This window comes from Carassius auratus, chromosome 40, assembly GCF_003368295.1.
Source record: "Carassius auratus strain Wakin chromosome 40, ASM336829v1, whole genome shotgun sequence".
Taxonomy (NCBI): domain Eukaryota; kingdom Metazoa; phylum Chordata; class Actinopteri; order Cypriniformes; family Cyprinidae; genus Carassius; species Carassius auratus.
The window spans coordinates 16,809,582-16,827,404 of NC_039282.1; the positions used below are offsets into that span (position 1 = coordinate 16,809,582).

The 17,823-nt window shown below is 36.5% G+C and overlaps 1 protein-coding gene across 6 annotated transcripts; it reads right to left on the reverse strand.

Moving 5' to 3' along the window:
- Positions 1-177: 177 nt before the first annotated feature.
- On the reverse strand, positions 178-12,717 carry LOC113058726 (SET domain-containing protein 5-like). 6 transcript variants are annotated; one of them, XR_003278025.1, is made up of 14 exons: positions 12,311-12,717; positions 11,907-12,017; positions 11,247-11,373; positions 10,821-10,983; positions 10,409-10,601; positions 8,794-8,868; positions 6,992-7,060; positions 6,849-6,902; positions 6,682-6,753; positions 6,120-6,225; positions 5,775-5,845; positions 3,253-5,689; positions 816-861; positions 178-717 (listed from the first exon to the last, which is right to left on the reverse strand). XR_003278025.1 is itself a non-coding variant. In XM_026226896.1 (12 exons), exons 3-12 carry the CDS (start codon positions 11,362-11,364, stop codon positions 3,500-3,502), a joined length of 3,111 nt encoding a protein of 1,036 aa, XP_026082681.1. In that variant the 5' UTR covers positions 11,365-11,376; positions 11,907-12,017; positions 12,311-12,717; the 3' UTR covers positions 3,130-3,499. The 6 variants fall into 6 exon arrangements, 2 of the variants coding, with proteins under 2 accessions (XP_026082681.1, XP_026082682.1); XR_003278023.1 differs by having other exon boundaries at positions 11,247-11,376; XR_003278026.1 differs by having other exon boundaries at positions 181-717; positions 3,253-3,351; positions 11,247-11,376.
- Between the last annotated feature and the right edge of the window lie 5,106 nt (positions 12,718-17,823).

Below are 17,823 nucleotides of genomic sequence, written 5' to 3' on the forward strand. Positions count from 1 at the left end.
TGATCCAGCCTGCATCAGTTTCTTTCTTCTGTTGAACACAAAACAAGATCTGTTAGTTTATGAACAGTTGATGGGCACCGTTAACTTCTATAGTACGAAGAAAAAAAAAAAAATACTATGAAAGTCAATGATGCCCATTAACTGTTCAGATACTAACAGATCTTGTTTTGTGTTCAACAGAAGAAAGAAACTGATGCAGGTCTGGATCAAGTGGAGGGTTAGTACATGATGACAGTTTTCATTCTGGAAGTTAAATTCTCTTTAAGGGACAGGTCATCCAAAAATCAATGAGAAATTGACACAATTTTGTAATTTTTGACAAACTAACAGTCAACCTCGATTTCTACAAGGAGATATTCGTATGAACTGCTGGCATAACAGTATTGCACTATGGGAAATAAAAACAACAGCCAAAGTGCTAATGTTAATTGAATGGCATCAAGAACACACAAAATGTACTGTAACATCACTTGCTTTGGGTTTTCCTTTTTAAGCTAATTCCTCGATTTCTTACAAAATCCCTTATGTTCTGTGCACTGCGTCTCACCAAAACAGGATCCTCAGCAGATTTACACTGCTGGCATTCAGTCAGTGTGGCCAGTTTTCCTTTAGCTATGTGGCCCTTAAAATGTTTCATTACAGCTGTAACTTCAGCGTTTGACCAGGACACCTTCTGCCCTCTCCGTGGGTTTTCAGTTTCTGCCTCACTCTCACTCTCTGTACAGAAGAATACACACTTTAGTGAGTTCTAACTCTACGAGAGCTCATGTGCTTTGCAACATTGATGGTGCCATTGCAATTTAAACCTCTGGTACCTTCAGGAAGTTCAAGTGGTGCTCTCAATGGGCATCTTCTGAACACCTGCAGACAATCAGTCATTAAAAAAAAAAATAAAAAAAAATTAAATAAATAATATATATATATTTTAGTAATATCCTGTTATAAATGCTGGACTAATATAATACAAGGTAACACTTATAATAGGGAACACTATTAACTACAACTTTTCCCTCAAATTCCTAATTTTCTGCTTATTAAAAGTAAATAAGATAGTTGTTACATTAAGGTATTGGGTAGGATTAGGGATGTAGAATAAGGTCATGTAAAATAAGCTATTAATAAGTGCTTACTACTACTACCACCACCACTACTACTACTACTACTACTACTACTACTACGCACACTAATAAGAAACTACAGCGGTGTGAAAAGTGTTGGTTCCTTATTTTTTGCATGTTTATCACACTTTAATGTTTCGGATCATCAAACAAATGTAAATATAAGTCAAAGAAAACCAATGAACACAACATGCAGTTTTTTAAATGAAGGTTTTTATTATTAAGGGAAAACAAAAACCAAAACTACATTACCCTGTGTGAAAAATGTTTGCCCCTACACCTAATAATCGGTTTGGCTACCCTTAGCAGCAACAACTGCAATCAAGTGTTTGCGATAACTTCCAATTATATGTAAAGTCTGTTACAGCGCTGTGGATGAATTTTGGTCCACTCATCTAAGCAGAATTGTAATTCAGCCACATTGGAGGGTTTTCAAGCATGGACAACTTTTTAAAGTCACGCCACAGCATCTCAATAGGATTCAGGTCAGGACTTTGACCAGGCCACTCTTACATTTTGTTTTTCTTCAGCCATTCAGAGGTGGACTTGCTGGTGTGTTTTGGATCATTATCCTGCTGCAGAACCCAAGTTTGCTTGAGCTTGAGGTCACAACAGATGGCCAGATATTCTCCTTCAGGATTTTTTTGGTAAACAGCAGATTTCTCCATTTATCACAGTAAGTTTTCCAGGTCCAGAAGCAGACCATGACACTACCACCACCATATACAGCAGCTAGAGTCCTTACGAGGTCAAGAAAATATGATCATATTACCCCAATTTTACAGTCTCTGCACTGGCTACCTATTAAGTTCCGTATCAGTTACAAATTATCATTACTTACCTATAAGGCCCTAAATGGTTTAGCTCCTGCGTACCTAACTAGCCTTCTACCACGTTACAACCCATCACGCTCCCTAAGGTCACCAAAACGCTGGACTTTTGGTCGTTCCTAGGATAGCAAAGTCCACTAAAGGAGGTAGAGCTTTCTCACATTTGGCTCCCAAACTCTGGAATAGCCTTCCTGATAATGTTCGGGGTTCAGACACACTCTCTCTGTTTAAATCTAGATTAAAAACATATTTTTCAATTAGCAATAATGCATCTCATAATTTGTGACTGCAGTTGTATCTGATCAAATTTAGCTCGGGTTAAACTAATTAATTGTACTTGGTTGGAACAGCAAGCTATGCTAATGATGCCTCAATTTGTTTCTCTGTTTCTGCTGGGATTGACATCCTGTGGTAACTAGGATTTACACAAGCACCAGTCTGGATCCAGAACACCTGAGAAGAGATGATGCTGACCCCTCAGAGGAACTCAGATGATGTTAACACTGAACCAACATACAGAACTAACAAATATTGCTGCTTACTATGCAATCACATTATAATTGCTGTTAATAGTTTTCATCGTCTGGTTGATTATGTCTGATTCCTGTCATATGCACATAAACTGACAGTCACCACTTATAAGCTACTACTAAATAGTGTAGAAACTTAATTTTATGTGAAGTTGCTTTGGCAATTATTTTGTATCGTAAAAAAACACTAATCAAATAAACTTTTTACTTTTTTTAGTTTGTGAAAAAATGGCTCTCACTGTGGTTCATTGGAGTCCCAAAACTGTATAACCTTTTCCAGATTGATAGATCTCAATTACTTTCTTTATCATTTGTGTCTGCATATTTTTGAATGTCGACATGATGTCTAGTTTTTTGAGGATCATTTGGTCTACTTCACTTTTTATCAGACAGGTCCTATTTAAGAGATTTCTTAACTGTGAAGAGGTGTGGCTGGAGAAACTGAACTCAGGTGTGATAAACCAGTTTCAAAGGTGGGGGGGGGGCACTTCTGAACAAAGGGCAATGTAGTTTTGGATCTTGTTTTCCCTTAATAATAAAAACCTTCATTTAAAAACTGCATGTGTTTACTTTTAAATTTGTTACCTTTGACTAATATTTAAATTTGTTTGATAATCTGAAACATTAGTGTGACAAACATGCAAAAAAATAAGAAATCAGGAAGGGGGCCAACACTCAAACCACTGTAGTTTAGAGACCCTAAAATAAAGTGTTACCCAATATAATTTTTGACTTTGATGATTTAAAAATAAAAAAAACTTAGCTGACACATACCAGCATTACTGGAGTTTCCCGCAGCTCCAGCAAGAGCCTCATCATCAGATTCACTTTCTTCAGGATCACTGTCATCAGAATCCGTCATGATGATCTCATCTTCAATGAAAAATAAAACTCAGAACATGAAAAACATCTGCATTCAGAAGTGAAATAACACAATCACACACCATTTATAAACCATTCCTAATGACAACGAACACAAGACATATTTCAGAGATTACTTTTCTTAAACCTCCCTGTGAGTTTAAAAGACCCGCTGTGCTAAACATGCTAGGATGGACGTACCTTCAATCTCAATGTCATCAAGGGATTTGCCTTGAAGATTAGGAAGGCAGCCCTTTTCCATGGCTAACAGTAGCTTTGATATTTTAGCAAGCTGAGTAGTGGCTTCTGGCAGTCTGTAATAGTCACGGTGGACACGGATGTCATGCCCTAAGAAATCAGCAACCTGATCTAACTCGTTGTTTTTCAGGTTTAGGATTTGAGAGAGTGTAGCCACGTGCTTGCGAAGATGAGTGGATCTGAGAAATTCTGGATTTTGAGCTCCACATTCCCTTGCATATACCCTCAGAGAGTCCTGGCCTCTGTAGTAACTCTGGCAGTTTGGCCGAGCAAACAAGAAAGTATTAGTGTCTAGCACTCCACATGTACCTCTCCTGCTGACCAGTAGCATCAGGGCATCGACCATATCAGGAGAGAGAAGAACCGCAACCTTTCTTCCCCTCTTCCCCCTGATCTCAACTCGACTGAAATGGCTGCAGAGTTTCTGCTCAAACTTGCTCAGGCCCATCGCTACATCTTCATGGAGAGAAGTGCCGTCCCTTTCATTGAAAGCCTTCAGCGGCATTTTAGAGACCTCTCCTGCACGTCTGCGGTTGAAAACAATGATTCTGGTGAGGGTTGCTTTGGCCAGTTCCGCATAGCTTTGAGGAGATGCAGTCTCTTGTAGTTTATGAAAAGCAGTATCTGCAGTCTTCTCAAGGAGCTGATGAAGAGACTGGACATCCTGGGTGAAGGGAAGTGTTGATGGCTTGTTAAATTTGGCCTCATTCAGTGTCACCAAAGCAGTGTGTGAGATCATCTCAGACCACTTTGAGGAGTAGAGCTTTTTGAAGGTCTCTGTTGATGAGATCAATTCCTTGTCTTCAGACATCAGTGCTCGGCACTGAATGATTTCACAAATCTTATTCAACGAATGCCCCAGTTTCAGGGCAAGGCTTGGGCTTTGGTAGCAGTGGCGCTCATCATCATAGCCAGACACCATTTGAACCGCTCGAATAAGTCTATGAAAATTGGCAGGTTTCAGAGCTTCTTCAAGACTGTACACAGAAAACTGTCTACGCAAAGTCAGCAACAATCTTCCAACTTCACGGAGTTTTTGTCGAATATACTCAAATTTGGTAGGGTCATGACCATGTTTGTTAAAAAACGACTGTGCAAGCTGAAGAATACTCAGGTCATTTTTGACCACAGCGGAAATGTCATCCTGCTTCATCACACCTAAGAGTTTCCAAACTCCTTGTGATATGTGCTGACTGAATGAAGACTCTGCCATAGATGCCAGGCCCAAGACTCTCCTCCTCCCTTGCTCTTCACTGTCAGCTGCTGGTTTTGAGGGACATCTTTTTAAATGACGCCACAGATCTCTCCGTACAAACAACCCTTTGCAGTACATGCAATGCAAAAACTGCTTTGAATCACACTTTCTTTTTGGTGCTCGTTTTATTTTAAGAGCCCCCTCTCCAGACTGTAAAACATCAGTGTTATGCTGAAAGTTGCCCTTGTTCCTGAGCTTTTGCAGCATTGCTTTACGTTCCTTTGAGTGAACTGGGAGTGACAAAGCCTGAACAACTTCAACTTCAGCCATATGAGTTTTCAAATGGCGCGCTAACTTGGACTGAGGTTTGCCACAGATGTAACAATAATTCTTCCTATTTGCTGAACAGGAGATTTTTGGTGACTGCACACAATGATCACCTCCAGCCATGCTGCGTTCCCTCTCTTCTCTCAATGTTACTGTGCTTTTTGAATTCAAAAGCTTACTATTGTGTGATTGAGGTGATGACATAAGCACATCTGTTGACCTGCATACCACTGAGCCTTGCTTTCTGGGAAAGTCTGATTCACTGTCTGTCTCAAAATCAGTAAACTGCTCCTCATGACACATTAAATCAGACTCATCATACACACTTGCTGCTTCCATGACCTTCAGGACTCCTTTTCCTTTGCCCTTAGACACATTCAGGGTAGTTACATCTGATCTCAGATGTTCACTAAACTTAGATGACGCAGCTTCCTGTATATCTAAGAGTTTAGCTTGGTCGTAACGTGCTGGTCTTGTTGTCAACTCATCTGAACTGTCTGACTGATGGTCTGACTCTGACTGAGGTATGTAATCCTCATCTGACAGCTCATCTTCCTCTGAACTTACTTCCTATTGTCAAAATATTTATGATTAATTTACAGCACCGATAACTCAAAAATATGGAACAAATGTATCAAATCAAATATTTTCTTACACACGATGACCGTCTTCCATCCCATTCATGAAACTTCAGATAGCAGGACTTATGCCAAAAACTGGAGCACACTATAAAAGAAATGTCACATGTCAGGACACGTTCAACCGCTAACACGAGATTCTATGCCTAAACGTAGAATAAGGTGAAAACAATGTAACACTCCTATTATTATTAATGGTATTACATATCTGTGCATTAGCAATGGTCTGAAATCTCCTTCTCTCCTACTGCCAAACTCAACAGTTATACCATTTTGAACTGACTTCATAACGTTGATTAGTGATACTAAAATGATAAAAATAGAAATGTCATGATGTATAGAGTACAAATCACCATACTAACATTTACATCTCAGGCCAATCCACTTGAGAGCTGCAACAGGTCCCACACATTCAGCACATTTATCCATGCTTGATATTGCTGAAGTGACCACAACATGTCTGCAGACCTGTGAAGAAAAAAACATCAGTGAGTGTTAAATTAAAGCAACAAAGAAAGATTCTAAAACATACATGTGATACTACATTACGAGCTGCATTGTCTTTCAATAATAATTTAATGTATTTTTAATGACAGGGAAGTTGTGGTCATTTAGTTAATAAGATCACTTACAATCATTAAAAACATTTACGTTACAGACCTTAAAAGGTACTGGTCAATATATTACTACAAATCTACATTTAGAGCGGTCCTGGAGGGCCGGTGTAAACTCTGCAGGACACTGGCCCTCCAGGACCGAGTCTGGACACCCCTGATTCAGACATCGACTAATATTACTGAAAGTGAAAACAGGTCACTAAATACATGCATTTAGTAACAGCAAAGTGTACAGTTCATGCAGACATGGACTTCAGAGCAATCACTGTTGCACTGAAATAACAGTTCATCCGAAACATGTGAATACCTCCTTAACTCCTTCAACTGGGGCACAAAAGCTCTGCTCCTCATTCAACACATGCTCTTTGACAGGTGACATCTGAAAACAATGAAAAAAAGCAAGACTTATGTAGAGATGATTTCTTGCAACATCAATCTAACATTTCATAAAATTTGCAATGCACATTTAATTACCTTCTCAACACAGTCCTGATCATCCAATAGTAACTGGTCCTTCTTCAGAGTCACCTGAAATTAAGGAAACAGAAATAAAAAATAAATAAACATTCTACTGCAGACAAAGGATTCAGGGACTGTACAAATTGATAATGAATTACCTTTTCCAGTCCTTCAGAGGCTGCACAGATACTGGAGTCCAACTCTGACTGATCACTGACAACTTTCAGCTGAAAACATGAAATCAAAAAATTAAATTAAAATAAAATAATTATGTTATAATGAGTTACCAAAGCAAAATAAATAAATACAGTTGTGTTCAAAATTATTCAACCACCTAGAGACTGCAGTACTTTACAAATACAAGCTTTTCTGAAGATCCAGGATATAATAAAACTTGCATCTATAACAGTTCACTTGAATATTAAAAGTGATATTGTCAATATATAATGTAATACATTTGAGTTATAAGATTTTTTTAATAATACTGCTATGTCATAATTATTCAACCCCTATTCAACATTGCTGTTTTTAAATCACTTATTTGCATGGTGGGGAATGTAACAGTCTCAAAACACAATTAAGCTTTTAGAAACTCTATTAAAAACAGAATTAGCTTGAGCCGTTACACATACAGTTAGCCAATGCATGTGTTGAAGTTAAGTAGCAAAAATATCAAAAGAGATCTCACAAAAGCAAAATTGAAGAAATATTGTATTACTTTAGAAAGGCTAAGGCTATATGAAGATTTCCAAGACATTGAAAGTTCCTAGAGACACAGCTCTCAGCCTTATTTCTTAGCTTAAAGTGTGTTTTACCAGAAAACCTTTGAGGTTGTGGAAGAAAAAGCACAATATCATAAAATGTTTAATCAGAGCAACTGAGAAAAATCTGCAATGTACAGCCAAAGACTTGCAAGATGACCCAATGAATGGAGGAAACCCATTTCAAAGCGGTGTGTAGAAGAACACTAGACAAGTATGGCCTTTATGTTGAGACATCTTGATGAATACCACTCTTGATCAAGAAGAACAAAAGGCAGACTTGAACTAACTAAAGTTCATTTGTGTAGACTTGTGGAGCTTATGAGGAATGTTTTATGGAGGGATGTGACCAAACTGGAACTTTTTGGACCCATGGATCAGCAGTATGTCTGCTGCAAAACAGGCAAAACTCATAAGCAGAAGAACACCATCTATATCGTCAAACTTGGAGGTGGATCAGTCCTGTTATGGGGTTTCTTTACTGTAGAAGGAAGTGGAAATCATGACTGTATGAAGGACATCATGGATTCTTTAAAGTGTCAGGCCATTTTGACAAGAATTGTGATGCCTTTGGTGCAAAAACTGAAGCTGATGATCAATGGACTTTCCTTCAGGACAGTCATCCCAGAGTACACATCCAAATCTACTTCTGCTTGGTTCAGGGATCAGTCATAGAATGTTCTTGAGTGACCTGTTCAGTCTCCAGGCTTAATTCTCATTTCAAATATCTGGTTGAATTTGAAGAAAGCAGTGGCAATGTGAAAACCAAAGATTATCAGTGATCTGAAAGCTTTTTCAGGTGTGGAATGGGCCAAACTGTAGTAGAGAGGTGACAGAAGCTTCTAAACACTTACAGACAGTGTTTATTGGTGATTTTAAAGAATAAAAGATTCTGCACAAAGGGGGTTGAATAATTTTGAACATGAATGTTTAGAGCCAATTCGAATTTTATCATGATTCATCAATTTTCCATTCTCAGAATCACTCAAAAGTGTATTAACAAACGTTCTCTAATACTTTACTGATGCCTTCGTTAAATTGATTTCATAAAATGTTATCCTCCACAGCAAATTGTCTTGCAAGTCAAGGGGGTTGAATAATTTTGAACACAACTGTAAATAAATCAAAAAATATAATAAAATAATAAATTAAAACAATAAAATAACAATAAAATAAAATCACTCAATCAATTGCAGTACCTTCTCTACGTCTGTGTCTTCTGACTCGGACAGAGTGTTGACTTCAAGTGTGGACGGTTCAACCACACTAAGAGTCTAGAAAAGAACATCAAATTAGTCATCTGTGACAATAAATGAGCACATAAAATACTGATATAAAACAAATTTTATAATCTTGCTTATATTTTATCAATGTGAATTAAAAGTAAGATTACAATATTTCAGATCAATATTTCAATTTTCAAGTGTTACCCAAGTTAATGTTCATGATTTTGTATGTATTACCTTACATGCTTATTTATATATATATATATATATATATATATATATATATATATATATATATATATATATATATATATATATATATATATATATATATTCCAGTATTTCAGGTGGTGTGTGTGTGTGTTTACACCTGTGTTACAAGGACCCTGTTTTATGAGGACCGTCATAAGAACATAGTCTTGACATAGTCTTGATGTCACATTGTGTGTGTGTTTAGACCCGTGTTATGAGGACCAGGTTTTATGAGGACCATCATAAGAACATGGTCTTGATGTTTGACCGAAGAATCTCAGTGTGTCGTTTGTTTGACAAAAGCCTGGTATTTGAAGACCCTAGTTATCACCATGACATTGGGCTGCGTGGACGTGAAATATTAGGCTAAATATGGATCATTCACATCCCATTGTGGCCATATGATATTGAAAATGTCTAATTGTTATATTTAGATTAAGTATCTTGCAATAGGAGTTGGTAAAAAGTCAGTTTTATTTAATCACCACATATTTTTAAATGATAACTGAGTAGAATCAGTGTCTAAAGGACCTAAAGAACTCTGAACAAGGCACAGCAGCTATAAAGGTATCCAAGAAGTTCTTGAAATAATTGTGTTTGTCCTTAAAAGAATGGAACAGATTACATTCTCTCTTAGAAAAAAGTCTTGACTTGACTGGGACTCTTCAGTACAGTCAAGACCAAGTTCTTATGATGGTCCTCATAAAACAGGGTCCTCGTAACACAGGTGTAAACACACACACAATGTGACATCAAGACTATGTTCTTATGACGGTCCTCATAAAACAGGGTCCTCGTAACACAGGTGTAAACACACACACACACAAGACTATGTTCTTATGACGGTCCTCATAAAACAGGGTCCTCGTAACACAGGTGTAAACACACACACACACAAGACTATGTTCTTATGACGGTCCTCATAAAACAGGGTCCTCGTAACACAGGTGTAAACACACACACACACAAGACTATGTTCTTATGATGGTCCTCATAAAACAGGGTCCTCGTAACACAGGTGTAAACACACACACAATGTGACATCAAGACTATGTCAAGACTATGTTCTTATGACGGTCCTCATAAAACAGGGTCCTCGTAACACAGGTGTAAACACACACAATGTGACATCAAGACCATGTTAAGACTATGTTCTTATGATGGTCCTCATGAAACAGGTGTAAACATACACACATCCTGACATACTGGAATGTACATGCATGTAATGTAAAAAATAAAAAGTTACTAACATTAACTTAGGTTACAACTGATGTTTAATACCTTTACTTTACTATAATCCAATAAGTCAGAATGGACAGTATAGAGGTGTCAGTACCGTGCATCTCCATGGCCACTCAAAATCACCATAATCATATGTGATCTCTTCACCAGGACAGATGCTCCTTGTGGCAAATAAACATAAGTGAGGTTTTCCATCCACACGAATCGTCTTCATCCTGCTGTTTGGGTTAATATGGTCATCGTTTACAAGCCGCCCAAGAGAACCGTCATCTCGGGCTGCATCGACACTAAACAAGAGACAGACAATATCAGCACTGAAACCTTAGGACCAGCAGATGTCATATTCTGTGATCACCAATCATTTAACACTCATCACCAAGCTTTGAAAACACATGACTGATAATTATAGCAAAATATGACCTCTAATCATTGACATTTCCACTGACACATTTTGAATCATGTAAATTAATTACCAATTAACATGTAGATCAAACACGTGTACATACCAGAGGAGTTTTCCATTGTAGCGAAACTCAAACATGAAAACTTTAAGTGCATCGTGATATATTCTTTGCCTCCGCTCACATTCTTCTTTGCTGATGAGGTCTCCTCTGTATTCCAGCAGGAAATCTCCTTTCTCAAAGTCAGTACAGCTGAACACACCCCTCCCTAAACAACAACAGAGAGGTGAAACCATCACGAGAACCACACGTCATCAACCGGAGACAGATTTAGTACACGAGTCACTTTAAATGCATAGAAAGAAAATTCTGTCATCATTTACAAACCATCAAATGGTTAGTCATGTCTTATTTTGCCCAACAAAAGATATACAGGACTGAGACAACCTAATGGTGACTATATGATGACAAAATCTTCACTTTTGGGTGAACTATACCTTTAATTTGGCTCAATCAATTAATTTACCTCACCTTTAAGATGACTGATGAACCTGCCCTCGAGTCCATTCTTGTCTTTCTGTTCAAGTGAAAACTGTATGGCCTCCTCCACGGGCTTCAGCTTTCTCCTTCGCCTCACACCTTCAGCCATCCTATGTGTCTGCTTTAATAACAATAAGAACTGTTGGACAGAATATATGTGGAATATGATGTATTCTGAGCATATGCTGAATATACTATTTTGACTGGTTATCTTTGTAAAAGTGCTTTGACACAATATGCATTCTACAAAGCACACTACAAATAAAGGTGACTTTAACTATTATATACAGTACATATTGGGAAGTGAAAAGAGCACATCTCTGAGTTTATTAATTAAACCAAGCTGAACAGTAATAATAGTAAACAGAACTGCCCCTCCCCTTCAGACTGTAGCCATGACAACAGATTATTATGATGGCTAGACTGTTCTATTACTTTTACAGTTATACTGTGAACGAAAAGAATGTAAACTGACAAGCACTGCTGAGTCTCGTCTGATGTTACTCTTTATAGATGAGACTTACAGTAATCACGCTAGTGCCATTAGCATCACGCGCTAGCTGCTTTCTAAAGAGCACTGAAGACACTCACGAACAAGCCAAACTGAGCCACAAGCTCTCAGAGAAACGGTTTAACAGCAGTATTACTAACCTTTCATATAATAGTTGTTTCCAACAGCTTCACACCACAGATGTCTTCGCTTCAGGTGCACAGATTGTGTCCGGTCCAAACAGGAAGTTACAAACAGTCACACTTGCCTCGCTGATTAAAGCACGTGTACACGGGATTTATAATAATAATAATAATAATAATAATAATAATAATAATAATTATATATTTAAATAACCATCTATGAAACGTTACATTAATAGCGTTACATTAATTTACAGATATTAAACCGAGTAATTACAGCTTTGATGTCACATTCATACTTTATATGATGATATTTAAGGAACATGTTTAATTGCACGATCAGTATGCATTTATATAATTAAATACAATCGATAAATTATTACAAAAAATGTTTAAATAATTACCAAACTGCATTAACTTACTTGTACGGCGCTATTAGCGGCAGAATGTAGCCCCGCCCACCGCCGCCATTTTGTTTTCCCGCCTTCCGATGCCGATCTAGCCAATCAGCGGCCTCCAAACTTACACAAGTGTAAAATATGCAAATTTTCGATGACGCGGATGCAGTACCGGGGCCGGGCTGCAGGGGCGCACTCCCGAGCTCAGAGGATACACAGTGTATAGTAAAATTTCAGATTTTTGTGGTATATTAGGACATGGCGCGAAACTTTGAGAGGGAGCTTCTGGGACATAGAGAAAGGCATCTACACTGTCGGAATTATAAGGACATGGGCCCTGTCCTCATAAACCCAAATGTCCCTGTAATGCTGGTGCGTATTCAGGTCAAAAGTCCTTGTAAACCACAAAAACCAACACACACACACACACACACACACACACATATATATATATATATATATATATATATATATATATATATATATATATATATATATATATATATATATATATATATATATATATAATTCAGTTCCCCCAATAGTGACAATTCTGTCATTAGGTACAGTATTTGCTCTCATCTCTTTCAAAGCCTGTACTGTATGCTTTTCTTTCTTATGTTTAGCACACACAAACAAACACATACACAAAAAAAATATATATAATAATAATAATAAATAAATTGTTTCACAGAACTTTTACTCAAGCACTGCTTATCTCAAATGGAATGCAATATCAGGTGAGCTAACAAGCACGTTTACTATGTCAGAGAAGCCATACTATACTTATTAAGCTGGTTAGGTGGTGCAAACATCAAAATGTTTTACAAACCATGCACTATAATAAAAGTGAATAAGGTTATAACATGGTGTTGTGTAAAGGACCACACAAAAATACAGTTTATTTATTAGTTGTTTATTTATCTATTTATTAATTATTAGTAGTTTATTATAATCTAATATAAATTTGTTATTATAATATAATATAAGTTTGTTATAATCTGCCAGTGTAATAATAATATAAATGAAGATGAGTAAATAGCATAATTTTCACTTTTGGCTGAACTATCACTTTAAAAGTGAATCACAGTGTAAAACTCTGAGAAACTGGGTCATTCCAAGGAGAATTTCATCTTGCTAAACCTCTTGCACATTAAAGCACAGCGACTGCTTCTAAAACAGGCATCCAGTCACTTTTGCTTAAGCTTTTTCTTTTCTCTTGTGACCTTTTAACCAAATCTCCATAATGCTGTTTCTTCTGACTAAGGTAGCGTGTCAACAGTTTTTTTTTTTTTTTTTTTTAGGGCATGCATACAGATTATACTCTATTTCTCTATTAAAAACTATGTTATAAAGGGTTAATACATTAACTGTACACAAACAACTATAAATCCAGGCCATGCTGGACCTGGAAAGACACTTGTGTTATATTATCAGTAAAGATACTGGCCAGACTTCTTTCTGACAGGATGCCACAAGAAGTCAATGTACCACTGACAGCGCAGAGTAGCACATTGAATACCCTCTCCAAATGACCAGACAGATAGAGACAGACATATCAAAATAGGTTCCTGTTTCTTTTCACACTAGAGGACAGTTGGAGGGGACAAAAACCAGAATACACTTCTTTAGGCATTTTTATTCCCTAAATGAAAGACTGACTATAAGACTTTGCTGTACATATGCAAGTATGAATATGAATACAATGAATAGGACTTTAGTAATGTGTTAAATGCATTACCAGGGTTAAATGTGTTCATGTTTACTAAGGTTGTGCATCATTCAGGAATGAATTAATTTCTTTAAATTTTTAATTCAGTTCCTGCAACTTTGAATGTTGCAAATTTAAATTTTAAAAGCCTTGGGGTTGGATGAATGAATGAATGAATGAATGAATGAATGAACAGACGGATGGATGGATGGATGGACAGATGGTTAAAAACTTACACACCACTTTTCCAAGGCTTATGACCATACTTAGAGTATAAGTATATGTCAACTATCAGTGTTTTTTGTATTTTCTTCTCTTTAGTGCATTGTGGTTAAAACTGTTTATATTTATTTCTGTCTTTTTAGCAAGGTTTGTACAGTACAAACTGCTGTTGTTTTTATTGTGCTTTATAAATACATTTTGATTGATTGACTGAACTGTTTTAATGTTTGAAAGCTCTGCAAAATGTGAACAAAAACATACTGAATTCATATTTAAGTAGGATCTTATCTAGGTAATCCAAGTCATATTCAGTGCTATATTTAGCTAAATTTAGCATTTTGTGCTATTATAGCCATAAACTAATGTGTACAGGCGATTAATTAAAACTGCTGGAAGAATAATACAAATGTGCTTTAATTGTCATTGAAAAGCATCTGTTTGAAAGGACTGATTAAGTGGCTTTGCTCATATAGAGGTGTCTGTTGAGAAGAAAGTGTTCACATCTATCAGCGAGCGCAAATTAAATTCAGTTGCAATTTTTCATTGTGGCAAAAGAATGCTCTGAGCAACAAAGCCTGGCTTTGTCTTTATAGCACATCTAGTGGGGGTGATACTTTTATTCACTGAGTGTTTTATTTTGAGGAAGAAAAGAGTACAGCTGTGTTCCTTAAATAAAAATCCTTAAGATTTCTTGTGTAGGGCTGCAGAAAATAAGCTTATCCTTGTAGCGCATAGTAAAAGAGGATACAAGCAGCTTCTCATAAATCAGAGACTGGGCACTTTGTTGTTTAACAGCCAAAATGCTGTTCATATATATATATATATATATATATATATATATATATATATATATATATATATATATATATATATATATATAAACATTTTTTCTGTTTCCGTCCATTTTGCACTGAAAACTGATAAACACGCAGGATAAAGGATTCATTTACATTTGTTATCATAGGACATGTGTGAACGGTTCAAAACCCATTAAATACACAAGACTTAAATTTGTGATAAAATTATAGCATTATGTATATAATTTGTTCAAATAAGCATCATAAATGACTTCTAAAGTAGTTGTTCTGAACAGTTCATAATCTTCTTATTGATCCACCAACTGTTAGTGTATTAGAAATAAGGTTGAAATTTGTATTGAAGGTGCAACAGGTAGCACAACTCTTAAAGGTCCCATGACATGGATCATTTCCTTATCTTTAAATGCTCTTTAATGTTCTCTTAGGTGTACTTATATTGTTAGTATGATTTTTACATTTAAAATTTAGAAATAAAAAGCATTTTTAGATCCTGATATTAGCCCTCTGGCTTGAATGCTCTGTGTGAAGGGGCGTGTCTGCTGTGAGACTCCGAGTAAACCACAACTGTTGTGATTGGCTGACATCGTTGCATTCGAAATGCGTTCATGTGGAACCCCTCTCATATATATATATATATATATATATATATATACTATTACAGCTGTCGAGATTAACGAATCGTGGAAGTGTGGATTATATAAAAAAATGTTAGGTCTTTTCCCATCACATGAAAGGCTGCAGTGATGATCATTGAGTAGACAGAGTCTGTTTATCGCGTGGATGCAGTGATCTCGTCATTATTGCAACACGTTTTCTCACAAAATGCTTTCACCACAGCTAACAGCAAACACATGAATACAGTAAGAGCTCCGTTGTGCAGCATAACAGCGTCATTCATTGTAACGGCAGTTTGGGCAAGTGTGCAGATATACTCGCGATGTGTAACAGCTCCGGAAAAAAGCGAGCGTTCTTTGATCGCTCTCTGTAGTTAAATCACAATTTAAATAACAGATTTATTTCATGCTACTAAGAGAAACAACGTGAAGTTGATCGTTTAGTCACTGGCTTGATTCACTGATGCATAAACAGTATTAGACGCTTTAGAAAGAAAGTCTGTGTGAACTTGAATGATTAGCTACCCATCAGAAATCACTGATCACAGATCAGGCATTCATGAACACTGTTACTCACTGTTTGTGCCGGTGCTGTCGAATCCATATCATAAAAGTCTGTTTGTAACGCCTGTGCTGAATTATATGTAAATATCTGGGCGGGCAAAGCAGAGAAAGGGGAGGTAACAATTCTCGTTGCAACGTCACAACGAGGAGATTCAAGATCAGCCCATTTGAGCTTCCATTTTCTCAAAGGCAGAGAAAGATCTCAATTTACACCGATTCAAATTTCTAGAAACTTTGGGACCATATACAGGCTATAGGGGAACTCATATTAATGTTAAAAAACCTCAGAAAGTGAAATTTTAATGTCATAGGACCTTTAAATTTAGCTTTAGTTAAACATTTCAAGAAGGTCAAAATATATCAAAAGTGAATTAGAAGTGTAAGGATTAGGATTAGGGTTATGACTGGATTAAATGGGATTTCCTGAGAAACACTACCAAAGTCCTCAGAGAAAACCTGTCCAGATAGTCTTAAATATAGCGTGACAGACAAATAGAGTAAATTACACGTTGAAATTCACTGGTGGTGAGATTGTCAGTTGCATGAGGGTTGTGGATATGTTCATGTGCAATATTGCTTATCTCTGCACATGCCTCATAGTTTACTGTGAATCACACGGTGCTAATGTAGAAAATAAGACAGATGGATGTATGGATGGATGATGTATTTTTAGTTGAAAAGTTGTTTCATATACATGACTGCATCAACTTTATGGGTGTTTTGAATGAAATAAGTATCAAAACTGTACCAGAAAAACAATAATATAATATATAATACAATATAATATTATTTATATAATATTATTTTATTATAATTTACTGCCTGTAAGTATTATAACTAAACAACATTTTGAATCCAAAATGTGATTAACAGCTGCTTTTTAGGTGAGAAAAAAATAAAAATAAAAACTTTTTTTTTCCCTGCAAGACTGAAGATACTATTTTAAAATGAACCGAGCTACAGTATTCTCATGCAACTGGAAATGAAGTGAAGTAGGTAATGCTATTACTTTTAATTAGTTACTACCCACCACAGGGACGGATGGCTGTTAAAGGAGTCATATGATGCAATTGCAATTTTTCCTTTCTCTTCGGAGCGTTACGAGCTCTTGGTGCATAAAGATGATCTGTGAAGTTGCAAAGACTAAAGTCTCAATCCAAAGAGGTATTCCTATTTTAACAATGTCCTTACTACCTTTCTGGACATTGAACTTGGTAGTTCTGTTGCTGTCTATGGAGGACCAGAGAGCTCCCGGATTTCATCCAAAAGATCACATTTTGTGTTCTGAAGATGAATTAAGTTATTGCAGGTTTTGATGGACATGTGGGTGAATAATTAATGACATTGACGAAATTTACATTTTTGGTTGAACAAACCTCTCTCGTTTATGCACAGGGATTAAATTCCTTGCATTTTTTTTTCTTCACTCGTTTAGTTAATTGACAGTCAATGTTAACTCTCAGAGCTGCAGCATGTGTTGCTTTCTAAATGCTGCATAGGATGTTTCCACTGGGCTTCTTAACTGTTTTAACCAGATTGCACATGCAAACAAACGCAGCCCACATACTGATAATGACTGACCAGGGCTGTGCTGGAAGATGAATGTAT

Excerpts from the sequence above, each read along its gene's own strand:
- LOC113058726 (XM_026226896.1), bottom strand. The coding sequence starts at position 11,364 with ATGGCTGAAGGTGTGAGGCGAAGGAGAAAGCTGAAGCCCGTGGAGGAG. Across the intron at positions 5,846-6,119 it reads GATTGGCCTGAGATGTAAAT|TGTGCTCCAGTTTTTGGCAT; the intron begins GTTAGTATGGTG and ends TTTCTTTTATAG. Across the intron at positions 5,690-5,774 it reads ATGGAAGACGGTCATCGTGT|GAAGTAAGTTCAGAGGAAGA; the intron begins GTAAGAAAATAT and ends TTTTGACAATAG.